Below are 27238 nucleotides of genomic sequence, written 5' to 3'. Positions count from 1 at the left end.
AAGGAGATGTGTTAATAAAAAGAGCCTTGCACATGCATACACACATGAACTCACATAGCTTGCACATGTGTAAGAAAATTGATTTCAGTGATTTACATTTATACATTTTTCATATTCCTCTGTTTCTATGAAGGGTCATTAGAGATTAGGTGTTAGATCCTAAATCCTTTGCTGGGAGGATTTAGTCTTTGCACAATTTAGCAGAAATCTCCGTCTCCACTCAGTATACCTAGCTTATTAGTACAGTGTCATACATTGTTTTATTTGTTGTGACTGATAGATGGCTATTTTGTATTACTGTCATTTACTTGTCTCTCTCTAACCCAAGATTAGACTGCTTTTCACATGCTCTCTAATTAGCTTCTCTTATCTGACAAATTAGTTTGGACAACAACACAACAAAAAAATACTCATAATGACAACTAGCTTGTTTGATAGCTAGCTAAATAGCCATGAGCTTAGTCTCAATAGAATTGAAAAGCTTGGCTCTTGTCAGTTTCATATATTATGGTAACTTATGGTCTCACAAAATTTTAACAGCTGCAAAAATGCGGTAGAAGGCTTAAAAAATTGTGTAGACAAACCAAGGGAAGACGTTTCTGTGGCTACATCCATTAACTGCATGGTCAATGATTCCCTGCAGACATTAACACCAATGCATATTTTCCAATCTGGTAAATAAAGAGCACCCAAATAAAACTAAAGAACTTGAGGTAGTGAAGTAAGAAAATGTAAACTTTATTACAACTTTTTGTTCTAAGTTCTCTGATTTACAGAATAGAAAACACTTATAATGGCACAGTCATCGTAATATGTACATTGCTGATACTGCAATAATCCAGACACTTGTGCTGTCCAGATTTCAGAGTGGCATTTAAGGCACATGGTTCGCTCAGTCCATAGACGGACGGAATAACACATCAAAAGCTTTTCCTGTAACTCATAAGTGAACATACCACAGCATTCCATAAAAAGCATCAGATCCGGAACTAGAAAAGTTCCTCACACCAAGGGCTCGGCTGGGAAATCACAGTTTGTCTGTTGTACATTCAGCTCTAGGAGAGTTTAAGACGTCAATGTTTAGCAACATGTTACGTTGCACTAAGACTTTTGTGATTTTATAAGCTTCAGTAGACCTGAGTGTTTCGAGGTGATACAGTAAAGTAAATTGACCAAAGCGGTAAAGCATTCACTATGTGATAAGGTCTCAGAGTCTGTATCAGCAATGCTGGCCGGTTTAGGTTTTGAAAAACAAATCAATATACAAAAATTAGCTTACTAACAAAGCGCAAAATTAGCTAACTAACTGTACAGACAGCACTCATGGGACAAAAGTGAATACACTTTTGTGTCTGCTGGGTTGAAAAGGGTTAAATGTCAAAATAAGTGGTCTCATTTAAGATTTGCTTGTGTTTAGTCAAATAAAAAAATCAACCATAATTCTGCTAAACAAAAGCAGGTCAAGAATTGTCCAAATAGTTAAGCTAAGTAAAGGGCAGACATGTAGTTACACATCAGGATTGATAACAAGTTGCTACTGCACCTCTGTGACTAAACAGTCAGCTAGGCTTAATGCTTCAGCTCTGTCTGAAAAATCCAAGATGGCTGAAACAAACACTTTTTGCATTTGAGAGTATCTTATTTTGGGTAACACATTGACTTGCTTTCTTGTGAGACTAATGAAAAGATTGATACCTCTCTCTTGTCTCTAGCCCTATTCAGACCAATCAAGGCGCGATATTTACATTCCTTTCGTCTTCACTGTGAATGTCACAGAGGCGTAATCGGGGGGTGCAGTGATCCCTCTTCTATTGCCTCTGGAGGTAGTAACAGAGGCGTTACAGGGGCAAGATCGGCAGAGTCAGTGAGGGAGAGCAGAGCTGTGTGTGTGTGTGTGTGTGTGTGTGTGTGTGTGTGTGTGTAGATTTTCCGCTGTTTGTCTACACATCATGCTTCCCCAACATGCTGGCACTGTTAATTCACAGACTGGGACACCAATATAACACCACTGCAGAATCAATATGAATGTACAAAGACGTAATGTCATGTAATCAGACTCTGAAAAGGGCTTATGATATCTACATGCAGCCAGGAGTTGGTAAGTTCACTCAGGAGATGGTTAGCAAACCTAGCCTAAAAACTTGAAACTTGAGGAAATGTCCATACAAAGCAAAAATAACAACTTTCATCTTTTGTTTTTAGATAAAACCGATGACATGTAATCTAGGTCATTTCGGTAGGCTAAGTGTAGCTGTGGACCATGCTAGCTGTTCGCAGATGTGTCTTAGCTAGCAGCTAAAAGCTTCCAGATTGCTTAGCGCTGTGCTGATCCAGCTGCATGTAGTAGCTCAACATTCAAGCATTGGCTGAGAGTGGTATCTGTCATCTTGTTCTCTCCACCATGTAGTAGGCCTACTACCTTTTTAAAATCTCCTTTCAACCTTTTGCGGTGTCGTCAACAAGGCTAGATGTCGAACTTAATTTGGATCACATTAAGATGAGGGCCCATCACCACAACATCAAGAAAGTGAGCAGCTTCTTTAAAAGCTGATACTACAGCAGGTTAGTAAGAAGGTAATAGCTCATCTTAAATTAAATATAGCCAGAGTTACAATTACAGTGGCTTGGCCTCAAGCTCTTTCTGCCCTACAGTACTTAGGGACATTCAGACGTGTCCAACAAAGTGGTATGTTGATAAATAAGTTAAACTACTCTAAAAATAAGTGCTAAGGGGTTAGGTTGTTGACTGTATTAAGTAAAGTAGTGAAAAACCATAACTTGAGGTACATTCATAAAATATCAGCCAGTTGGCTTGATAAGTTCAAGTAAAAGCCTTTCTGATAAGTTAACAAGACATACAGTACCCACGGTTAGTCAGCCTCTGAACAAAGCTATGTGTGAGCTAATTTTCTCCCAATAAGCATTTCCCCCAGAAAGAAAACCTTTCAAATAATTTCCGTCGTCCTTCTTTATCTTCGTTTGGTCTTCTTGAGAGATTCAGATTTTTTTAAGCAAACAAGGGGCTTGCTTTGTTCCTCCTTATCAAGAGAGCCAGCAGCAACAACAAAAAATTAAAGACTTAAAAAAAAATGCAGTATGTAAACGCACAGATTTCTCCGGAACTTACATACATACAAAAGCAGAAAAGATTCAAAAAGTCCGGAAACAAATCAGCCAAGAGGTAAAACCGATTAACATTTTAAAAAAAGGTGAAAAAGACATGAAGGAAAAAACAAAAATCATTTTGAACTGTAAAGTGCAAGTATAAAAAATCTTTCTACATTTCATCTCAAGACAGGGCCTTGAGACAGGCTTAATGGTCTTTAGTGGAAAAGTGCAAGTTGAGAACAGCACAAAAAAAGAATTTGATTCAAAACAGTTTCAGGATAGGTCAGGTGACTCAATGGATCAGTTACGTGACTCAGCTTCTCCGTAAGAAAACAGCCACATCCTCCAGGGGCACAGGGTAGTCCTGTAGGAACGTCCCCCCATCGAACACCTGGGCGTTCCGGCTGTCCTGCCATTGAAAGCCCCCGTCAGGTAAATATATATCCCTCTGCACTGCCCCCTTCTCCACCACTGGAGCCACCAGAACCTGGAAACACACATACACAGCACAGTTAAACAAGTTCAGATGTAACGGAGTGGTGGTTAATGGGCAAGCAACATCAGGTTACTGCCAGGGGGTTAGTTGATACACTATCCGACGCCAAGAAACTAAATCCTTCCCCATCAGAACATCATTAAGTCACCTCGTCCCCGATGAGGAACTGGTCATCGATGGTGAAGGTCATGGGGTCACTAGGACTAAGCCACCACATCGGCCGGTAGATGGGGTTTCCCGTCATTTGCCACTCCTCTGCAAACTTCTTTATCAGTGGTACCACGTCCCTCTGGTGCTTCGCTATGTAGGTCCGAGTCAAGTTAAGCAACTAGGGGAGAGAATAACAAACATAATGAGGATTACAGCTAAACATTCTAAATTTGATAATGATAAACTCCATTCAGGGTCACTATCAGACATTTTGTGATTTTTCTTTTTCTTTCAGTCGGAACCACTGTTATCAATATACAGCCAAATATATTTTAAAGAAATCTAGAGCAACTGAGAAACATAAACACACACAAAAAAAGCCATTTCCTTAACTCAATCATCTGCCAAAACTATTCAAGGATACAAAATACTATTGACAATCAGGCCTGCAAAAGACATTTGTGCCATCTCTGCACTAAGACGCAGACAGAGCCTGAGCTAACCATTGTTGACTCAGTAGTTTTACACTGTCCAAGTCTTCCTCCTGTCTCCCTCTGGACAAACTGCTTCAGCATTCCTGAAAGGGTCACATCCTTTTCAGTGTCCCAAGACAAAAACAAAGCTTGACCGCATCTATAAAAAATGTATTTTTACAAGTCGGGACAGAGAACATTTGTAGGAATGAGCTTGAAGTTACAGCCTGATCGTGAGTGGATGGTGCTCTAATTGAGAAGCCAGGCGTGTGTGTGGCTTTGAGGTTTTATTGCTATTTGATTCCGATGAGGTCGCTGCTGTGACCTGTCCGTGACTGGAGTAGCACACATTCTGGAAATAAAGGTGCCCCACATTTAAACTACAGTAAAACTAATAAAAAAGACTTATGTATCGTATGTCGGAGTCTATTTTCCTTGAGAATTCCTTGAGGTCTCACTTTATCTGAGTTTATACGTTTAAGGCCACGCGAGAGACCAAAATGGAAAACATCGCTGCTGTCAAATGTCTCGCTGTCCAAAAGGCCTATTTTTATCTTTTGTCACGCAACTCAAGTCACAACCAATATATTCTGCTCCCTCAGTTCTGTCCTTGTGGAAAAAAAGGCAGTCGATCACTCCCGCTCTGTCACACTTGTCAATTACTCATGGAAATCTTAATTGCCACAATAAAGTATTTTTCCAAGACTTGTCCTCAAATTCATTATCATTCCTGCCGAAGTGGCTCTTGAGAGTGAGAGCGAGCCGTAAATCTCAAGGAAGGACAGTAATGCAGAACAGATGGACTCTTAACCACAGGTGAAGTCAGGAGGGGGCCAAGCCATCGCCTTTCCCATTGAGCAAAAAAGAAAGGAAGGGAATGGAAAAAAAATAGCCTTCAGCCTCTCTAAAAGCAGCTTTCTGTTCAAGACTCCAGTTCCCACGTTTTCAGAAGTATTAATATCTGTCACCTGACTCTAAGACATTGAAGCATTGTTTTCCAGGAGTATAAGTAAAACAGTTCACTTCTGATTTCCAGCAGAGAGGTAAAGGATTTAGTTCTGTGTACCCTGCAGGTCTGAGGTTTTGATGGACCAGATCTCATGCTTCTATGAAAACACACCAGAGGGAACTTCGCAGTACCGACCCTTACACCTGAGGAGAGGCTGCTGGGTCAATAAACTCTCCCCTCTCTCCCCTCTTTTATTATTAATCAATTGTATCCACTCTGCGAGAAGTTGGGATGATCAATTAACAATGAAATGGCAGCATTCACACTTCACCTCAATTGAGCTCTCGTTCGGAAAATCTTGTTGTAAAGTTGTGAAATGTATATTTGTTACAGAGGCTACACAAGGTGCGCCGGGTTGTTTTGCAATGTGTTTTTTGATGTTAGTATTTATTTTGTATACCCGATCCTCTCCGACAACCCAGGGTGGTGTGTGGAAACTGATGACAGGGAGGAAGGCTGCAATCTCCAGCCAACGAATGAACAACTCCTCATCAGTGACCAGTTCTCCAGACAGAGAGCCACCTGGAAGGAGAGAGAGAGAGAAAGACAAAAAACAAGAAACAGTAGTTTAAAAGTTCAGAATAGGTACCAAATTCTTGCAGGCTCTAGAAATTGGATAATGCAAAGATATCAAAGTGGAAAGCCTGCATGTGAGGTGTGAGATGTGGGTCAGTCTGTTCATCTGAAACCTGCAAAGACTGGACAAACCATATATTAAGATTTTTGTCCACTCAGGAAGCAAAAGAGTTAATGTTTGACTCAATACACACTGAAAACTCACAGATCAATACCCCTGGTAAAAAGTCAGAAGATGCTAGAATTTTCTGCTCATTCTTCTCAGGTGTCAGTTGATAACATGTTAAATAATAACTATTTATGAGTGCAGCTGGCAGTGACTGGCTCAGAAGATTTACATTTCTTAAATATCCCATAATATATCATGTATTTACAGAGTGCAAAGACCATTTGACCCGACCAATACAATATATCAGTTAAAAAAACAAATTCACACATGGTAATACTCACAACCCTTCACAGAAAAAGAATCACAATTTTATTACAATCCGTGTTTGGAAGTAAGCAGGGAGGAGAATCAATCTTATTTTATCTGCCCCTTACTCAATAAAAAAAGAACAAGAGATCACTAGATGGTCTCTCAAATTACAATCACCTAGCAACCACTGTGACAGCAACATAGAAAATCAAACTATTTCAGTCTTTGACTTCACTTCTACATTAATAGAGATTAAAAAACACACTAGCTGCCAATTTCCACCAGTCTAATAATTCCCTCCTTGTACATTTTCTTAAAGTGAAATATACTCACACAGCTCTTCAAATCATTCTTTAAAGAATTCCACACTTTGATTCCAACAGTAGAAATACGCATCTGTTTTAAAGGTGGTCAGTGCTAACTAACGCTTAAAGTTAAAATTCCTCCTATGTTCTTCATCTTCTGAACTAAAATCAAACAATTGATGCAGGTTTTCTGGTACTACTCTGCTTTATGTCATGTACATAACTACCAATGTCAGATATTCAACTAAATCTTAAAGTTTTAAAAATCCTGACCTCAATAAACAGCTTGTTTGTATGCTCTCTGTAGTCAACTTCATAAATAATTCTGACTTATTTCCTGTAATATAGTGAAAATCAGCTCAACAATAACCTTTCTTAATAAAATTAAAGAATGGCTATTTTTCATTAAACAACTTAACAATCACATATTAGCTAATCCTACAATTGGTTGTTTACATTTTTTGACCACTTCTACTTGTAAAACACATAATGTAACATATCGAACCCTGGAACAGCAAGATGGACTACTGAGATAGTATTTATTAAGATTCAGATTTATTTAAATATACAGTTCATGCTTGTTAGTAATGGAATATAATGTGCGATTGATTCCTTGTGGATTTGTTTGAAATGTATTAGGAGCATTCCAGATTTCATCAAATAGGAGTGTTTTGTAACCCACAAGGAATAATGATAGAAAGGACCTCATTGAAAAAGTCTTGCTATGTGCAATTAAAGGTGAGAAAAGTGACCCATAGGCTGTGGTATTACCTACTGCATCAGGAATGAGAAAGTTGTATCCCAGCAGAGTGTGGTGCAGCAGGGAGGGAATGATGCCCTTCAGGCCCATCAGACTCCAGTCCGACTGCAGGGGGGTCAACCTCACAAATAAAGGCTTGTGGCTGGACCTGAGGCACAAAAACATTTCTATAAAAAAAATCATGCTTTAAATTCAATGCTTTAGGTTGATCAATCTCAAAATGCAAACTATCCCAACATGTAAGTTGCTTTTGGGGAAGTATTACTAATATGATCAAGGGCATACCGAGTCCCTGCTGTCACGATGGTGGTGTCTCCTATCCTCGTGGCCACATCTGCCAGCAGGCTAATGTAGTTGTCTCCACTGAGAGCCTGTGGCGATCGCAGTCCCTGCTCCTCAAACAGATTCCCTTCACCCCCCTCCAGTAGGACGTATTCCATCCCAAGATGGGCCTGCAGGGATCCCACTCTGTCCAGAAACCAGCTCACCGCTCCTGGGTTTGTGATGTTCAGCTTTACACAGAACTTCCCTTGCCACTGACTCATCACAGGGACCTGGATGACAAAGATTTTTTTTAACATCACAGTTATTCTATAAATGCTTATAAATTATGAACTGCATTTTCTGGATTAGGCTTTGTTCACATTGCTTGCTCATAATCAAAGTGCAGCTTGTGAATGGATTGAAATTGTCAACATTGGAAAGCTTTGGTGTTGGTTTCTTTTACTAAAGAGTTGAGTTTTTTCAACATTTCAGACTTTGAATATGATTCCATGAATGAATCACTCACAAAGTAAAGGAAGTAGGGAGTTCCTTATTTTGCAGGAAGAATTTTTACTGTCATTGCAACAACCACAAATATAATTGAGGACTGTGAGCACATGCTGAGTGCTGTACAGGATCATGACCCTGGTCTCACCAGTTGTCCCTGAGGGGTTGAGGGCAGACTGAGCCAATAGGCCTCGGTGCCGTCCATGAGGGAGGTGTGGAACTGCTTGGTGTCCACGGCCAGGAAAGGGGACAGGGTGATGGAAATGTTAAGAAGCTTGACAAGTGGGAGGTCCCTGGTCATTCTCTTGGACATCCCCCTTCTTCTGCTGTTGAGGTAGTCGTGGTCCTGCAGAGACACAGAAACATGTACTGTTTTAACTGCAATACAGTCCTGATAACACTTTATGAGCACGGCATCATCTAACAATACTTAGATCTATAAGTGACAACATTGCATCTAAATAGTTTACTTTTAACAATATAATGCACCAATGGACACCTGAAATCACCATAAACTGGTACAAGATTTGATTCCATATAAGGACAGGTAGCTTTTGGATTTTATGCAATGGTTGCTACAGTAGTAGCTGACACAATATGACCTCTGTCAGAACCAATAATGTATATAATCCTTTGGAATCTATATGGTGAAGTAAAGCACAGATTTCAGGTTACATAACGGTGGAACAAACCTTTTAAGAATACAAAGATTGACCCATGGAGGAGAAACCTGCTGTGGGAATAAAGGGTGGATCAGCACATGTTATGTCATTTCTAAGAACATTGTTATGTCCTGATATAAAGTCGTTTCTCTTTTTTTCCTCAAGTTGAATTAGAATGTGAATTCCCCAGATTTGCCAAAAACTAAAAACGGACCAAAAATAAGTGACAAAAGTTGCTAGCTTCTTAAAGAGTTGCATTTATAAACGTTTCAGTAATGACTTCAATAACATGGCAGACTTTCGTAACCTACATTTTCCAATCTCTGCGCGTCATTTCAAACGAATACGGGGACTGGAAAAGAAAGGTTGCAGTGTGACTGATCATTTATGAATACTTGTAAAAACTGGAGTGAAAGAGAAGCTTAGTTGAAACAGACGGTCATTGTTGCCAGTCACACTTCTGAACGGCCTTACACCTACACGTTTCTGGAGTTTCCATGCAGCACTGTACGCCCGGGTGATTCTTTATGGCACTTATTGAAGGGAAGTGGGTGATGTTGAGCCAAAACTGGTGTTTAATATCTCTGATTTACCAGAAAACTAGGGGTTATGGGAAACTCCTGTTCACCAAATGGCATCCACCAGCTGACATGTTACTCCTTCCATTTTCATCCCTTTTATATACTTCCATGATTTTAAAACTTTGTGAGTGTATATATTATATTTATTATTTAATGTATATATATATACATTTAGTAAAACAAAAAAAAACACCTCCCCCTTCTCTTTCAGGTCTGACTGCAACATCATGATCACCTACCTCTGTTAGTCTTGGCTGAAATCCTGACATATCTCAACACTTACAGTTCTTTGCCATCCCACAGCTACACCACTAAGAGCAACCTGAGATCAGTGAGGAGAGATTCTGTTTGTCTTCTCTCAGCTATATTTGTTTTGTAATGGAACACAACCAGGTATTGACTAAGATCCACTTTGACTGTACTCCATGCTGGTCTTGTTTCCAGGCACTTCCCAGAAAGGTTCAAGGAGAGTCACTGGATAAATGTAAAATAGAAATAAACACTGACATGGGAGAAAGAGAAGAAAAGCACCTGTCCTTTTTTTGAAAAAACAAAAACAAAACGAAAAACACTAAACATGGAGAAAATTATAGCAACATAAGTTAAGATCACCTTGGACACATTACAAACTTAGGACATAATAACAAACGTGTCCTGCTGGTAGTATGCTCTGCACACTTGTCCTTCAACCATCTTTTTTCTACATTTTCACATTTCAGTGAAGCTGTCCTCCCTCCCTCCCTCCCTCTCTGTTCCAGCTCTCTGGAGATCAACTTAAGAATTCACTTTCATCTCTCTCCTTGACCATTTCTGAGCCTCTGACCAATGAACCCACAGCCTCACAGCCCAGATGGTTGAAGAGGAGGATTACAGGAGTCTACTCTTACACAGTGCAAGAATTGGGGTGCAGAAGAGAAGGTTAACAAGAGGATACAAATAGATAGCAAATAGAGTAATGCATAGCAGTGGGCTTTAAAAGTGTATACTAAATAGTCAAATTTGTTCACCTATGTTCCAAAAAAAAAGATTGGCTTTATCTTTTCACACTTTCTTTCACACGTTCACAAAATTCCTCAAAATTGTAAGTTTAAGTTTTCAGGTGAGCTGCAAGTGTGACCGCAAACAACCTAATTTTTCACTCAGACTTTATCCAGAGTTTCTTCTTCCGGCACCCTAGCTTTTTTTCTGCAGAAAATCCGAGTGAGCTGATGTGAGAACGCAACAGGATACAACTAAGTGAATTCACCTCGAGCGAGTAGGAGGGGGTTCTGACATTTATTACAGCCTCTGAAGGAACAAAATATGTTTTTTTAAGATGGTCAAAAACAGCTGTATGCTTATAACCAGCTATTATCACTTGGCTTTAATCTGACATCAAACTGTACTCATTGGCTCTTCCTCTTAGGTCTTCCTTGGTCTGCCTTTGGGTTTTCAATCTGGTGCCAGAGACAGCAAAGTACAGAATATGGTGTGCAGTGGGGAGCTCGTACCATATCAGATAGGAGGGTGGTGGAATGTTCATTGAGGCTGATGACTCCCTCCCCCAGCTGGTGTCTCCTCAGACGGTTAGAGAAGGTCCTCAGCTCCCTCTCCACTTTCGGCCCAGAATCCACGCTGGCAAGCATCTTCCAGAAAGGGAGCCTGTCAGACACACAGAGAGAACTTGGATTTAATTCAGTTATAAGCCTTTTATCAAAAATATTTGGAACATTTAGTCCAAAGTTACTTCCAGCCTAATGCCCTCTGCTTTTCCACAAACATTCATGAAGATTCAACAAATGATTTGGCTGATGTGTGAAAAGACTGTTTTACACATGCAGGATTCAAGATGTAAAACCATTGCGATTTAAATCAATAACACTTGTCACAGCATAACATTATTGTTTTAAATTATTATTGTCCCAACTGCAATTCAGCTTTAGCATTTTAGGTAACACTTTACAATACTGTTACTATACTCGACCAATCAGAGTTGTTCATCCACAAAGTCCACGTATTATTGTAAGCTATACTTGCCCTGGATACAGGATGTCTTTGAGGGGAAAATTAACTATAAACTTAACTTAATGTTGTGGAAATGCGTTTGGTAAAAAAGTCCCTGGTGCTACGGGGAAAGCTGCAAACCTCAGGATTCCCAATCTAAACCAAACTTACCACAGTGTCTTCATGTTGGGCAGCTCCCTCCTGTGCTGGGGGAGCTGTTGAACTGTTTGCTGGTGTACAGTTTTCACATCAGGGGCCACACACACAGTGTACTGTAAAGGCAGGCGCTCCATACTGGGCAGTGACTGCAGGCAGAACTGCTCTCTGCTGTCCACCCCGAGCTGCAGGGGAATATCCGGAGACACAAGCACTGCTACACCTGCATGGAAGTGGATACAATATTAAAAATCATGACATCATGCTTGTTGGGAATGAACAGGATGTTACTTCGGAAACTGACTTGAACAGATTATATAATATGTTTCACTTGAAAGAGATATAAGCTGGGCCTTGATGCAAAGCAATAAAAAGTTGCGTACACAAGAGGTGCACTGCAGATTCCTCTTATATGACATAGTGCGCAAGTGTTACTGAGACCGGGATGGGAGAGACGGATGGAGTGTTGTGGGCTGTGTCAGCTGATATTACTCAACTCAGATGTGAGAAAAACACTCCCTAGTATGAGATATAGCAGTACATGCTTAGATGAGTTTACCCTGGCAACTTCCACCTGGGTCGGTTACACCAATGTGAGGAGGGTGAGGAAGCTGTAATATAAATCGAAAGTGGTGTTGAAGTCTAATATTGGTTTTCTGCTTTAAAAAAACACCATCAACAGTTTCCCTGTCCACTTGTCTCCCTCTATCTTCTGTCTGTCTGTCTGTCTTCAAATAATGTCCATCTGTTTCTCAGCCAACTTGTTATAGAGACAGACGGCTGTCTACCATTGAGTCTGGTTCTGCTCAAGGTTTCTGCCTGTTTAATGTTTTTCCTTCCCACTGTACCAAGTTCTTGCTTATGGTGGATTGATATTAGGTAGCTCATAGAAATATCACAAGTCCAGACCTGCTACTTATGTCAAGTGTCCTTATAGATCACTTTTTCTCGATGATAATGTGCTAAATTGAATTCCTGTGATGAAATGAGTCTTGTTTTCTAAAAAGTCTCGTGCAAAGGGAAACCCCTAGTTTCTCTCCTACTGTATGTATAAATGGGGTTTCAGAAGCCGTGTGAAATGATTAGATTATGTGAAGCAGATAATCGTGCCCGCAGATGTAGCTGCCCTGCAAGGAATGCCTCCTTCGTCTCAGGTTACCGCTAAACCCCATCCTCACCACTTCTCACCCGTCCTACAGTAACTCCCACCTTTAACTACCTTCCCCTCTGCTTATGCCTTCCGTCCCTTTTCAAGTCAGCAAGAACCCAGCACTTACATCGACCTGAACACAGGGCCCTCGCTCCTGTTTATTCTGCAATTTGCCTAAAGTTGCAAAACTGGGATTTGGGATTGAAGTGCTTAATGCAAGGATTAGATTGCAACACTTGTTTTGTTGAAACAGGCAAACAGACTTCGAACCCTGTCTAAAACCTTGGCTAACTTCAGTCGCCCTCTCTGGTTTCAATAGTCTCACTGTTCTCCAGTAGGCAGAGACCAGGAGCAGACCGGATACTCATGTGTCCATTTATCAGATTAATAGTTTCAGAGATCAGCAGCAAACTGCATAAAGCCATAGCCAAGAGCCTTTCACCTCAGGGTGAGTCTCATGTGTTTGCAATGGATAATGTCAAAGAGATACTAGTAACTCCTCAGAAGCCTCTCACAAGGTATTAGGTCGCCTCTCAAAAGCCTGTGACAGACACATAAAAGCAGATAAATGTAGATTTGTCTGACATCTCGCTAATAAATTCAAACAGCAGGGGGGAAATGGCACAAATACATTTTCAATAAAGCAAAGGCGGCATGAAACTGTGCATTTTAATAATGTACCTCAACAGTCGAGTAGAAAGTGGGGCAGGGGAGAGAATGTTATAGCTTTATGGGAGGATGGAAGAGGAATGCAGGCAGTGGAAATAGAGGCGACCCGAGTACACCAGACACCGAGCAGCCTCGTAGAATGATGTGCAGATACAGCAGGCTGCAAACAGTATGTGTGTGTTTTACCAAAGTGCACACAGGGTGGAAAGTGGAGCTTACGTTTGTGAGCATGACTTCTTGAGTCATATTTCATTTTTTATGGGAAATGAAACTGCTGGGCTTCGAAGGAAACGGGACAGTCTGATGAAAAGCAGCGGCACCTTATATTCCATCTGTAACTATACACAACATTTAAAAAAATATTGTATATGCTATATCCTGCCATTACTGTCCCATCCACACTGCATGGACCGGTTTGAATTTGAATTACAACTCCTGACTGAAAATGTATTTCTAACCCAGGTTAAATAGTGAAGATTTACACACACACACACACACACACACACACACACACACACACACACACACACACACTCATCTTAGCCTCAAAGATGTGTGTAGCAGACTGTAGCAGGAATCAATAAGTGTTATTTAAAGAAAGTGAAGCAGGTTTGAGGCCTTGAGTTACAGCCAAAGTGGGGTGCCCAGGAGTTAAAGTTAAAGAGAGAGAGGGGGGAGACCCTATTTTTAGAACAATTCCTTAAACACTCCAAGCTTCCCTTGAAATATTTTCCACTAGCTCTCAAAAGCAAAAATTATATGCCTGACCGAGCGTATCCTCTTACCTTTGAAGAAGCAGCCAGACAGGGGTTAACATTAACATTAAGTTTGACACACATGCCTCAACTGAAGGTGAGTTTTCGCACATATCCAGCTACCTTTCATTGCATCCTCTCACACAAATTCAAACTGTAGACTTGCAAGAACAACAGAGCAGGACTTATAGGACCATAAAGATTCTGCACTTCCTCTCCCTGCATCTGAGCTGGACGTTTGTAGGTGGTAGCGTTTGTGACCTCGTACACCTTCTGAGGATCAGGAAGGTTTAATGTGGCTGCCTGACTCTCTGCTGCTGTGTTCCAGATGGGTCTTACTCTTTTATCTGTCATATTCATTCTGTTATTTATGATACCTGTGCACCATAAAAGACCTGACTGGGGTTATAAAAGGTGTGCTCAACACTAGCTGTGTGTGTGCGTCTGTAAACGTGTGTGACTGTGTCTTCAGGCATGCGTTTCCTTAACAATGGAAACTTAGTTTCTGTGCCCAACCTCAAGAAATTGATGGCCCCAAAACTGGGATTTTGCCATGGCAGTAAATTTCCAATTCCACTTATTGAAAAATAATGAAGCAGTAAAGAGATGTCCTTACTTTTGGTACCAGCAATCCGTTTTATTTTTTAAGGCTGTGTTATTTGGAATAATCACAAATAAGGAATGTGTCATTCTGACAATAAGACAGAAACATCCCACCATCAGTTACTTTGATGGATTATATTTTCTTTAACCACTAGTGTCTCAGCTGGTTAAACATACTTTTAAAGGAGTAGAGAAATAATGAAAATGAAGTTTATGAAACATGTTTTTGAAGCGCTCACATTTCAAACTGTAAACACAAAGTGAGGCTGTTGTATCAATCCTCCAGAGTCCCTCTCTCTAATGTTTCCTGCTTGTTGTCCTTGATGGAAAGTATTAGGTAGGCGATGGAGTGTGGAAAATGTTTGTGGGATGATTTTCATACATTAGGCCTCGCGTACGGAGATGACAGCTTGCTTTGACAAAGCTTCATTTGGCTAAGTGACTCATTGTTAAAGCGTTTCACCTCGGACTTGTTCACACAGAGTGGACGCTTCTGGGCAGCTGCCCGAGGACCTCCACAGGGACCTTTGGAGCACCACGGGCGGGTGTGTCTGCTTATTCTGCTATTATTTATTTCTCTTTAAGTATGACTCAGTGATTTTTGGATATCATAAATAAATGCAATAAAACTGATCTGGAATTTCAGATGAGTATTTTAGATTTAAGGAAAAAAACAACTACAGAAAAACACACAACGCTTACGAGGTGTTGCCCATAGTTGATGGGTAATTAATCCTGTATAATAACTGGATGTTAGATAGAGGGTTGGTTTGAAGCCAACTATTCTTCACTTTACATTTGTGCATTAAAAAGACCTAGGAGATAATTTCTTGGGTCAAAAAACTCACATGGAATGTTTCAAAGCTGTTCTGGAGCTTTTAATTACATTTCATGGTCCTTATCTGCAGGTTGTCAAAATGTTTAAAAAATTACATTGGTTGATGAAAATGTTTTAGAAATTCTATCTCTTTTTTGTGTGTCTGTGGTTATCTTGCTTCTTTTAAAGTTGCTCACCATTCAAGGAGCAACATGTAAGATATCTCCTGAATTAAATCATTAAATGACTATGACTTTAACCAGAGAAGTAGGCAGTTTCAAGGCACCCTAACAGCATATTGGACGCCCCTCGATTTACCAGATAAGAGACCAGTTATCGCAACACACCAACAGGTGTTGCAGCGATGGAAGCGGGCAAGCAAAATGTTTCAGATTTTACTGATTCTACCCGACCAAAAAAGCCTCTGCATTTTTCCAACAAGACCAGAAACGTGGTAAAAAAAATTGACTCTAGGGAGGAGGGGGCGGGGAGACAGATCTCTCTAATGTTTTGAATTTGGACTGAAGTACCAATTTTAAAGGCTACGTGTACGCTAGAGTTACATATTGCTCCTTTAAGCACCATAATGGAATCTTGTCTTTACTTATTGTACTGATCCTTTTCATCCAACCAATCTTTTATATCAGATAAATCCACTCAAGCATCATCTTCAAAATATAAATCCAAATCTGTGATGGGTACACAAACTGTAATCCCTATCTTCCTGTTATGTTTGGTTGGTTCCCTCTGAGAGACCAAACAAGACATCAAGGAGGAGGACATCAAAGCATCGTGTCTAAGAATCCCAGTTGGAACGACTGATTCAGGGATAATAATACAGAAACAGGGGAAGGAGATAGTAAGCTGAAGGGAAGAAAAACTATGATAAAAAATGATGCAGAGACCAAAGCAACAAGTGTGAGGTCCTGTGAGTCCTTGCAGAAATGATGTGTCATTCTAATCTCTGAATGTGAATTCATAAGGGCAAGCATGGAAAGAAGCAGAAATGAAAAGACAGAAGATAAATTACTTTTATTGGAGTTTGAGTTATCTTCCCCTCAGCCTGCTGTGAGTCCTTAGTAAACAGGTGCAACTACAACAACACCCATTTGATCTGATTTTAACAAACAGTATCTGACTTAGAATGAGAAATGAGTCTAATTTGTAAAAATGTTTAACTTTCAAATACAAAACTATATTTTACAAAAATAACACACATTGAAATAGGATGATATGGAATCTTGTAAAATAAACTAAAATAAACTAAATGGTATTTTTGTCAGTGTAATGCAGCTCTGCTGAAACCTCAGTCAGGTAAAACTATATTCTGCATGCTGTTTTTTTGATGTTCATGCACTCCTCTACACATGCTCACTTATTTTACTGTAATCACCAACACTTGACAACACCTGGTCACATCTATCCAATAGCACTGCTCCACTCTCTCATTGTTTGCCAATCATATAGGGTGCCACAGTAATGCATTCTAAGACCATGTTAGCATTTTAGCACCATTGGGACTGTTTGCCTCAAACTCAATGGGTTTTTCTGAATGGGTTGGTGGTTGGATGCCTGAAATAAGGTCTGTGGTTAACACGAGCGTAAGAGATATTCGAGTTTTGTTGTGCAACATTACACGTTAGTGAATACCCCCACCTGTGAATTTTGAAGTTTTTACGTGTCCTTAAAAAGGTGGTTGCTAACAAGTAGCTAAATCAAACTACAGTGTGGTTGTCGGGGACATTAAACGTCATCATCTCTGTTTGCAGTTACAATTAGACACAAGGTCTACAGAGGGTTTAATTTTTGGGTAAAGGCAAAGATTTGGCGAATAAACAATTTAATAGGCTACGGTTTCACTAGTAGTAAAAACTGTTAGCTTGTTGGAGACATCCTGAGGTGGTGACGTTGAAGCCATGGTGTAGTTCCCTTGTAGCATAACGTTAGCTTTTTGCTTCTTGGGATTGCATCAACGCTTCAAACATCATAAAAGTGGTGTTCATATGTGAAGATTATCCTTCTGAACCAATCGTGAAAGCATAATAAACGTGTTTGCCACAGAGCTAATTTTCAGCAGTGATTCGAAATCCAATGCAAAAATCCCATAGGCTTTTTTCAATAGACCCCATGGCGATGCTAACTTCCAGGTTGGCCTACAAAAATATGTAATTTTGTTTCCTCTCTATTGCTGCTGTCTTTTTAAGATATGGCTTTCTCTCCCACCAGTTCATTCATGCCATTGTTACGTGTAACCCTTCACCTCACAATCACCGCCATGTCTTGCTCCATCACCTTCTTCCACCCATCATCCTCAGATGACATCATCAGCCATCATCCAGTCAACCCCAGTCTTGAGTTAGATCAGTTTTTTCATCCAATCAGCCTCAAGTGACAACATCAACCAGTGTCCCATCAACCCCAGTTTTACAGTTTGTTTAGCTTCATGCCATCAGCCTCAGACGACAGCATTCGCTAACACCTCCAGCACCGGTGTTTGACCTTTACAGGGGGATAGATCTTGTCGTTGCGTAGGGAAGACATCTTTGATCACCCTATCTCCCTGTAGAGTTCAAGCGCCAAAGATTCTCTGACAATAATTCAATATAACTTAGTAACATGAATATTTATCTTTGATTCATTTACTTTTCTCTTCGGATTGAATAACATATAGTTATTTTGTTTGCAAATTAATCAAATCAAATTGGAGACTTTATCGAGATTTAATTACCTTAAAGAGCCCATATTATGCCCTTTTTGGGGTTTGTATATTTAATCTATGTACCTACTTTTGTACGTTCACAATAGCTAAAGTTTGAAAAAAGTGTCTGTTTTCATGTACTGCTGCTCCATGCACCGACTCACTTCTGACTCTCTCTCTGAGGCTCTGAAGTGCCCACGTTCAGAGTCCCCATGTGTGCCAAGTCTGATCTGATTGGTCGGCCTGTCGGCTCTGCCGTAATTGGTCAGTCACTCAGCACGGTTCTCGGAAATGTCCCGCCCCTTTTACCATATTGGGAATGCAGCCACTTTGGCTCCGAGGGGAGCAAAAACATTAGCAGCTTAGCACTACTGTGCTACCGCAGGCTACGGCATATCGTGGGCGTGCTACAGAAGGTAACGGGCGTGCAACATGAGCTGCTGGGCTTGCCACAACGAGCCAATGGGCTTAGATCAGTGATATCACACTGACAAGACGTCACAATTTTTTTCGAGGGGGTCTAGAACCGAGTGTTACATGCAGCTAATGCTACAGCTAACAGGAGGACGTAGGAGAAGCCGCGTTTCCGCAGACTTTTAATTTTTGCAAATAGATGTGCCTAAACATGCACAGGACACTTGGAAAACACACTAAAGAGCATATAAAACCAGAAAAAGCAGAATATGACCCCTTTAATTACATTTTTCTGTCCATGCTGAAAATTATATTATTTTTCTAGAACAAAAGTAAAAAGTTCAATATGATTTTCATTTATTAATGGCAACAATGTTCTGACTCCACTATAATTAATGTGTAATCATCTTAATATGACATTGGTTCTTCATATATATTGTAATACAATGTTTATAGGTTCAAAGAGCTCAATGAACATTGTTTAGTTATGAAGTTATGTTAAATTGTGGTCACTTCTTCAGAGCAGAAAGACTGGCTCAAGCATTCAAGCCACTGACAGATGTGTTACAATAGAAGTCTGTAATCCTGAAGGCCACAGCAATGAGACATTAATGGCAAAATAGTGTAGGCTAGTATAAGTAATTAAAATAAAACAGTGGCTGGAATTTATACAGTTAAAATAAAAAATGTAAACGACGAAGAAATACCATAAATAGTTTAATAATTAGACTTTTTAAAGCAATCTTCAACCAGAAGTGCTTTCCTTACACAGCAAAGAAAATGTACTAAAATGTTATTAAAAATGATGGTATTCAAAGACTTATTCAATCTCATATAGATTGTAAAAAGGAGATGCAAATAAAGATATTACATCAGCTGGTCGGACATAATTTAGAAAAACAGAAATAAATCAGTGAAAAAAGTGTTAATCCATTTTTTAAGTTATCACTATTTATTATGGGACAGTGCCCTCAATTCATACTATAGAGCTGATATATATATATACATATATATATATGTATATATATATTACATATTTGACTGTTTGTGTATAATCAGTGTGTTTAGTTTGATCTTTTAAAGGTATGGACACTGGGAAAGATGCCCTGTAAGTAACTTTAATGTTTCTCTTCTAAGGGAAATAGCAGCACCTGATTGCAGAGATGTGCAGGCATTATTTTCCAAAGGGAAGGTATTTTGACAGTCAGTCCACCATGTCTTCTACTTGCCCATACAACCTTGTGACATTGTATCCTAAAGACGTCTAGTTGAGTAGATGAAGGAATAAGCCCTTAAAGCTTTGAGACAACTTTCGCCACAGGAAGTAGCTTCAGTGATCTTTAGTCTGTTCTTAGTAGCCATGTTGTTTTTGTATGGATAAAGACAGGTGGGGCTATGACGAGTTCCTCCAGTTGGCAACACTCTCAAATATCACTCCACTGCACAGTTGCATGTATCGTCTTTTCCATCTCTCTGCCTTTTGCTTTTCTGCCTCATCTTCCCTCTGTTACTCTTTGTTCACTCACTTGATCCAGGTTCATTCAGGGTTTATGTGCAGTGTGAAGTCATTTTATTGCTCTGTCGCTCTTTGTTATTCCTCTGTCCTCCTCATGCTTTAACTGTCCCCAGGAGACCTCTCAGGTTATCAGTCCCAGCTCCATAATCCACAACACATTTATAATGTGCTCCTGTGACTAACTAGAGTCAGTGCAGACAGGTCTCCTGCACATACAACTCGCTCACATGTACAACAAAAATAAGTCGCTAACAGTCACTGGGTTCACACAGCTGTGAGTCCTAATATTAATACATTGCATAATGCTCTCAAACTGCAATATATTCTTGTTTTCCTGAAATTGGGCATTTAATGCCTTTATGCAGGAGCTCAGATTTGTCAGTCCCTTTTATTACGAATAAAATTTACCAGAATGGTCAAGACATGTGGCGTCTCTTTCCCTCTTTTATTACGCCTGGAGTGCTGCCTTTCATGAATCTGTTTTGAGGAACATAAACATGCTGCAGTTCATTTTCTGTGTAGAAACAGAGCTGAAGATTTGGCATATGAACTTAATACTTAATACGCAGAATAAAACTGTAAACTCAGTGGGAGCATCACTACACTTCTTTTGATGCACAGACAAGTGCAGAGCAATGGGACCGGTTTCGAACATGGACAGTCCTTCACCTTGCTGAAGATAACATGAGGTGAAAGCAGATTTTTTTTCAGTCTCAAATGCAAACTTATTTTTTTCATTTGGAATTTTTTCATTTCAGTATAAGATCTTTGTAATTCCTCAAAGTGAAATTGCATTCACTATTGATTAAAAAAAGATGACTTTGTTTGTGTGAAATTGAAAGCCACATGTTTTTCTGCAATTGCACTTTATACGAATTGACCCATAATATGGTTATAAATATGAATTATATTGAGTCTATGTAATAAATATATTTGACATTCTTGGGGGTTCTGCATTCAATTATATTTGGCCAGTTTACATGCAAATATAATAACGTTTCACTGCCAACACTGGGAAGAAATCAATAATCTGCTTAAGACTTAGCTATTTTGCACAATCTCTCGGTTTCCCATAATGATCCTATTTATATCAACACATAACTGTAACTGCAACATCATGCTGTTTGTTTTTATTGCAGTTTCACATGAGAGGCTTTAAGTTCTACTTTGGACAGAGCTGATGGAAATAAAGAGATTGTGCAATATGATATTTAGATTTTTCTAGTTTACTAGCCCTGATGCCGTTTGATGACATTAGATTTACTGTAAGTGAACTTTTCATGTACTGGTACATGGCCAGGGTTTCTCCAAGCTCTCACTGTAATGCTACAGATGAAGGTCACAACCAGAGGAGATGAATGTTTCATATTTTTTACAAGGACCAAAGATACCTGGCATTGCCCCTGGTCACGAGATAAAAAGTAAAACAAGAGTCTGTTCAACTTGAACTGTACTTTTTTAATGGCTTATTTATTATTACGTAAAATGGTCTGTAAACACAGTACATCCTACTCCTTATAAGATTTGACCACACAAAGTGTTGGTACAGAGGGCAGACTGTTGTGCATGCAGTCACAAACAGGCAGCATACTACTTTGAACTAATATATATCCGTCATAACAGAACCAAACAGTACTGTCATGTACATGTGCACATCTATTTTATTCTTTTATGTTCTGTTTTTACAGTCGTGCATCAATTCTTCTGAATATCAATCTTTTTTTTTTTAAGTTAGTTTTTGGGCATGTCTACTTTTATTGGATAGGACAGCTGAATAGTGACAGGAATTGTTGTGAGGAGAGAGCGGGGCCAAGATAGGATCCAAACCCATGGCCGCTGCAGAGTCAAGGATTACAGCCTGCATACATAGGGCACGCAACATAACAACAAGCCTATCCAGTGCCCCAATCCATCATTATTGTGATAAATAGTTCATGACTAAGCATCAAAGTTAAAATGAATAAGGCACACTCAAGAACACTGACTTCATGTGTTTGCTTTTATCTGATTGATTGGTACTCCTTGATACAGAAAATGTCCTGACTTTGGATTTGTGAAGGTTGTGAAAAATCACACAGAAACCAACTCTAAAGCACGACAGTTTTAGGGCTCTTCAATTTTTATCTATTTTTGAGATACTTCCATCAAGAAGAATGACAAATAGTTTACATCGGCACCTCTCTGTCTTCATCCAAATCATTTATCCATTATGTTTTTTACCTAATTCCAATTGGATAGCAGCTTAATGCAATTGTAAATGCATCTTTAATTGTGAAAACAATTATATCTGTGGCCAATTTAAACATTCTAAAAAAACCAATAGACAAACACCCTTGAACTTTAAGTAAGATATCATGTTAGATGTACCTTTAAGACTCCAAAAGACATTGTTGTCATTGCTGAGCATCAGTTTGCTATGTTGGGGGCTATGTACAGTATGTGTCTCTGAGTGGTTACTAGGAAACGATCTAACTGTTGTGGATCTCATCTCGTGTGTGTGTGTGTGTGTGTGTGTGTGTGTGTGTGTGTGTGTGTGTGTGTGTGTGTGTGTATGTGTGTTTTTCTGCTCTGTTCAAAGCTGAACAGAGACACAAAGGGTTACAGGGTCCTGATCACTACTGCTGTCCTCTTACAAGGTGGAGAGGGATTTAAGTCATGTGAGGCTCTTGTTAAGCCGCTGTGTTACATAACATCTCCAAAAGTGCATCAGTGTGTACTTGTGCGTGAAAGTACCAGCATTTGTTTCTGCAGTATGAGAATGAATGTGGTTACTGCCAACAATTAATGAAATCATAACTGATGACTGATTCATTCATGTCGCAATGTGCATGCTAAACAGTGTTTTTCTGTCTGTTCTTGCTGAATATGCTGTAGACAAACATCATGTTCATGGAAAAACTTTAAGAAAAATTCAGATTGGCTTGCAGCTCAGAAATCAACACCACACATAGATGTCTTTAGAGCAAAGTCCCCGAGGTTAATGCTATAACGCGACCACACAAACACACCACACGTTCCTCATCAGTCATTAACTATTCACATCCGCCAGTGGTCCCTGCCTCCCCCTGTTGCCCCCAGGATAAAATCTAACACCCCCCAAAATAACCTGGTGAGTTATAAGAGTCAGCAAGGCCTTCATCCAACCTGCTCTCTTAATAGAAACAAAAGGCAATTACCTCGGCATCCCTAAGAGTTAATTTAAGATGCAAAGGTGGTTTGCTTCCCTTTGTAGTCTAATCTCCATATTAATAAACTGACGTTCCGCAGACAGTGTCATGTTATACTCTATTTGTGGGGCAGCCTGGCAGGGTTGTGTTTTTAGGGATGGTGGTTCTGGAGGCAGTGGGACCGTTTTTTTTGCTCAAACACGTGCATGAGGGGCAGTGGAAAGAAAACACAACAGCATGCAAAGGGTTTCCCTCTTGCCCTGGGATTCACATCGCTCAATGTACACCTGCTGATGTGGGGTCAGATTTCCGTGCGCCAACATGCAAGTGTTGAAAACAGATGATCTATGTGTCATGTCAAAGATTGGAAAACCTCTGTCAGACTTATGTGTAAGGAAGAACCATGACTCCACCTCTGCTGAGGAGATGGTCTCCGTTCACAATAAAGTCTTACCTGATGAGCCCAGGAAGTAACGTTCCAGGGCTGAGCCGAAGCCCGAGGGATTGTCCTTCAGGTCGCTCACAGTGAACGGCTGCATGGTGGCGTTCTGATTGTTGATTGGCCAGGTCTGACCCCGGACACTGGCACCGCCATACCAAGACACGTTGGTCATGGAGAAACAGTCCTGAAGGGATGCCCACAATGCAATGACAAATAGAGACAAATAAAAAAAAGTGAAGAGAGTGTGGCACATAAAGAAAGGAAAGGGGGAGGTTATTTAAATGAATAAAGACTTTGAGTAGAGTTTAGGAATAAACATTGTGAGGAAAATAGAAGAAAGTTTCATTTATTGTTTTATTCTTTTTTTAATTGAATTTAACACACATTCAAACCACCACCAATATTTTGTGTATATTTGTCAAACTTAACAAGAGCACTTCGATGCTTAAAGCAGACTTGAGATGAAGGACAAACATGGATTATGTTTTCAATGTATGAATTTAAATATTCAGAATCATATATTATAAAGAATATTTGACACTCGTTTAAGGTAAATGTTACTTCAGTAAAGGAATGCAAGGCCCAAAGCAGTTCATGTGATGCCTGGTACATGAGACTATCTTAGACATCATTGCACGCACTAGGTATTGAATGACGGCGAGAGACCTTGTCCTTCCTCAAAGCGTCTTTACGCATGTGGGGACAAATGCGCAAACACGGATCTTAATTATTGAACGTCAGCAAATGTGAGCTCTGTTAAAGAGTTTCAAAACAGGTGCCAAGTGGTCACCTGAGAGGCATCAGGCAGGGTTTGGGAAAGGAGGAAAATAAAGGCTACTTAAATTTGGAAAGAGTTCCTGTGAGCAGTCGCACCACATGACAGGGAGTTATAGCGAGGAATGTTCCAGTGTGGACAGATTAACCTCCCCAAACATCCCAATAGTTAATGCCTTTGATAATTAAGCTGGGGGGGAAAGTACAGTAAGTACTGTGCATGCAAAAAAACAACAACCTGCGAAGCAGATTTGACACAAAATGAATACCAATTAGAGCAGCTTCACCGATGAGTGCGAAAGGGTTTAGGATAAGGGAATAATGCAAACTTGTTTTAAAATACTAAATCAGAGAATCATGCATGCGCCATACATTTGTTTTTATATTTCGATAAAATGGAATTGCGTATGAAGTTATGTTTCAAAAACCAACAAAAGGCACTGTCGTCATATGAAATCTGTGATGCAATTTTTGAATGAACTATAAGAGCAGAATTAATCATCTAACTGAATTATAACAAAAGATAGCAGTTAAATTAAATAATTAAATGATCTTTTTTGCATTTAATAAATTATCATAGAAAAGATAATAGCTTATTTATGAGTTCATAATGATTTACTATTTTATCTGTGTATCCTACAAGTTTGATCAGATCAACAAACTTTATTTTGACTGATTTGTATGAGAGGAAAAAGGCTCGAACTAAAAAAAAAAAGGAATTGTGCACAAATGCCATAACTGCAATGCACAATGACAATGACATTTCCAATTAAATCTTAAGAAACTGCAAATTGAGGCATAATAAAGCTCCAAGTGCAAAACGGTATTTTACGCAACAACTGCATTGAACTGAATATTCCTATTTTGAACTGTTAAGCATAATGTGGACTGTATGTGCACTGCTCGTGTAACATTACCTTCAGCTCCACATGACAGTGCACCGGTGCCCAACTCATACTGTAGCACTCTGTCTCCGTCTCCTCATTCACCTCCAGTGAGATCTTCACCTCCGCCACAGAGTCCCACGTATAGCAGAACTCCGTCTTATTGAGCCAGCACAGGTTCCTCACAAAGGGAACCTCTATGTCTGGGTTCCCCACGTTCCCGACGTCTATCTCCACATAGGTCTTGTCCTCCGTTAGTGTCTGTATGACCAGCGAGTGGGTCCGTCTCTCCCATATTAGTCCGCTAAAAGTCCCCCTGAGGATCCAGTTCTTGTTGGGCTGGTCCACCACTTGCCAGTATATGATCCCGATTGTCATGACAAAGAAGACGGCCACACCGATACACGCTATAGCTCCTTTCCAGGTCTCGTTCATCTCCTTCAATCCCGTGTCCCATGTTACCTCTGGGATGGGGCTAGGGTTCCTATTTCGAGCGTGGGGCATGTTGTTTTTTGTGATCAGCAAAGAATCAAACACAAAAACTGCAGAAATCTCTGTGCGTCAAAGATCTCTGTTGCTTCATCATGTCATGTTGTTTTCAGTGAGGCTACAGGGTAAACCAGCCTACTCTTTATCTTTACACCGTTTACACTGTTGGCTTTTTTTGCGTAAATGTGCCAGCAACAGAGACCTGTCATTTGAAGAAAGCTGTGAGAAAAAATAAAAATCCAAGGGAAGTAAACCAGTATGAATGAATAATTGACTTACCACATACTGCTGCTGTTTTATAAGAGTTGGATTTGTCAATTGCATTGGCTGCAGAGAGCTCGTGAGCAGCCCGAAGCCGGGTTTGGCAGCAATGCCTACGAATAGCTCCTAGACGCTGTCTTGCTTGCCCTGCACTTTCTGACGTAACACCGGGTTGTTTCTTCAGGGGAAAGGTAGAGAGAGGGAAATGGGGGGATCGGGAGGGTTTGGCTCAGTTCTGGAACTACCCGCCGAGGCGAGGAGGCCACGGACAGGCTGGACGGGAGGGACCCCCTACGCGTGCCCGCAAACTCTCCGTGCGCTCTCCGTGCGTAAAAAGTTTGGAGACTTGTCATCCGGTGGTTTGGTTAACTGCCAGGCGCGTCAATTGGGCATGGCAAGGTTTGCCCAGCCTTATCCAAATTTAAATCTTGTGGTGTTAAACATAAAAAAAAAAAGCAAATAGGGATGTCCGAAATTGATTTTGAAACCACAAGTAGGGAATCAAAGCAGTGGAATATTTTAGACTAGTGCCATGTCTGTCTTTGCCTTAAATTTAATTGGGCACATCTAATACGATTATTAATCAGATTGACGTAGAGATTTAAGCTATTATTAATTACCCCACTTGTCTTAGGAATTTGAGTGGGTTTAGAAGAATTGGTTTCGATCCAGGGCCTTGGTTGTATGTCTAGTTTAAAATGCCTTGGGACTGTTTGTATAGACAGTTTTGCTCAGTTTACAAAGAGAGATGAATCACCCATCATCCAGCAAACATCTCTACTGAAGCTCCAGAGCCAGTGCTGTTCACTTAAATACACCAAAGTATTTCATTTGTCACTAAAGCTTACATTAGGTCGTTCCATCCTGAAATATATACTATATTATCTTGTCATGTCAGTCAAAGTCATGTTAGCGATCCCTATTTGATATAACATGTAACATAAATGTGCACCAAAACAAGAAGCCCAACTCTCTTGAAATGAAAGGCCCATAGAAGAAATGAATCACACTAAACCGCAAACCTTACTGTCAATAACTTCCCAAAGATATTTGTCCTTTCAGCTCTGGTCCTGATTTCTGATGGAAAATCTCTCACAAAGAGTAGCTTAAAAGCCAGCACAATCAATCTTGGTCAATTACTGCAACTTGTT

The 27238-nt window shown here is 40.0% G+C and overlaps 1 protein-coding gene and 1 long non-coding RNA gene across 6 annotated transcripts in view; one reads left to right on the top strand and one right to left on the bottom strand.

Annotated features, from left to right (window-relative positions):
- LOC132973218 (uncharacterized) overlaps positions 1-27238 on the top strand; it is a 360126-nt gene that overhangs the window by 290110 nt on the left and 42778 nt on the right. The gene's annotated exons all lie outside the window — the stretch shown is intronic.
- si:ch211-236l14.4 (SITS-binding protein) lies at positions 715-26385 on the bottom strand. Of its 4 annotated transcripts, none has more exons than XM_061036528.1 (11): positions 26106-26382; positions 25371-26028; positions 23692-23863; positions 11464-11671; positions 10800-10950; positions 8215-8412; positions 7581-7849; positions 7307-7443; positions 5637-5758; positions 3753-3932; positions 715-3595 (listed from the first exon to the last, which is right to left on the bottom strand). In XM_061036528.1, the coding sequence occupies exons 2-11, from the start codon at positions 25839-25841 to the stop codon at positions 3422-3424; spliced, it is 2082 nt and encodes a 693-aa protein (XP_060892511.1). In that variant the 5' UTR covers positions 25842-26028; positions 26106-26382; the 3' UTR covers positions 715-3421. The 4 variants fall into 4 exon arrangements, with proteins under 4 accessions (XP_060892511.1, XP_060892513.1, XP_060892512.1 ...); XM_061036530.1 differs by having other exon boundaries at positions 25371-25821; XM_061036529.1 differs by lacking the exon at positions 26106-26382 and having other exon boundaries at positions 25371-26095.

The sequence above is a fragment of the Labrus mixtus genome, chromosome 4 (genome assembly GCF_963584025.1).
Source record: "Labrus mixtus chromosome 4, fLabMix1.1, whole genome shotgun sequence".
Taxonomy (NCBI): Eukaryota; Metazoa; Chordata; class Actinopteri; order Labriformes; family Labridae; genus Labrus; species Labrus mixtus.
The sequence above is the reverse complement of the archived record's forward strand: the minus strand, read 5'-3'. Positions and strand labels throughout refer to the sequence as shown.

Excerpts from the sequence above, each read along its gene's own strand:
- si:ch211-236l14.4 (XM_061036528.1), bottom strand. The coding sequence starts at position 25,841 with ATGCCCCACGCTCGAAATAGGAACCCTAGCCCCATCCCAGAGGTAACA. Across the intron at positions 10,951-11,463 it reads CCCAACATGAAGACACTGTG|GCTCCCTTTCTGGAAGATGC; the intron begins GTAAGTTTGGTT and ends TGTGTCTGACAG. Across the intron at positions 3,596-3,752 it reads AGTTCCTCATCGGGGACGAG|GTTCTGGTGGCTCCAGTGGT; the intron begins GTGACTTAATGA and ends GTGTGTTTCCAG.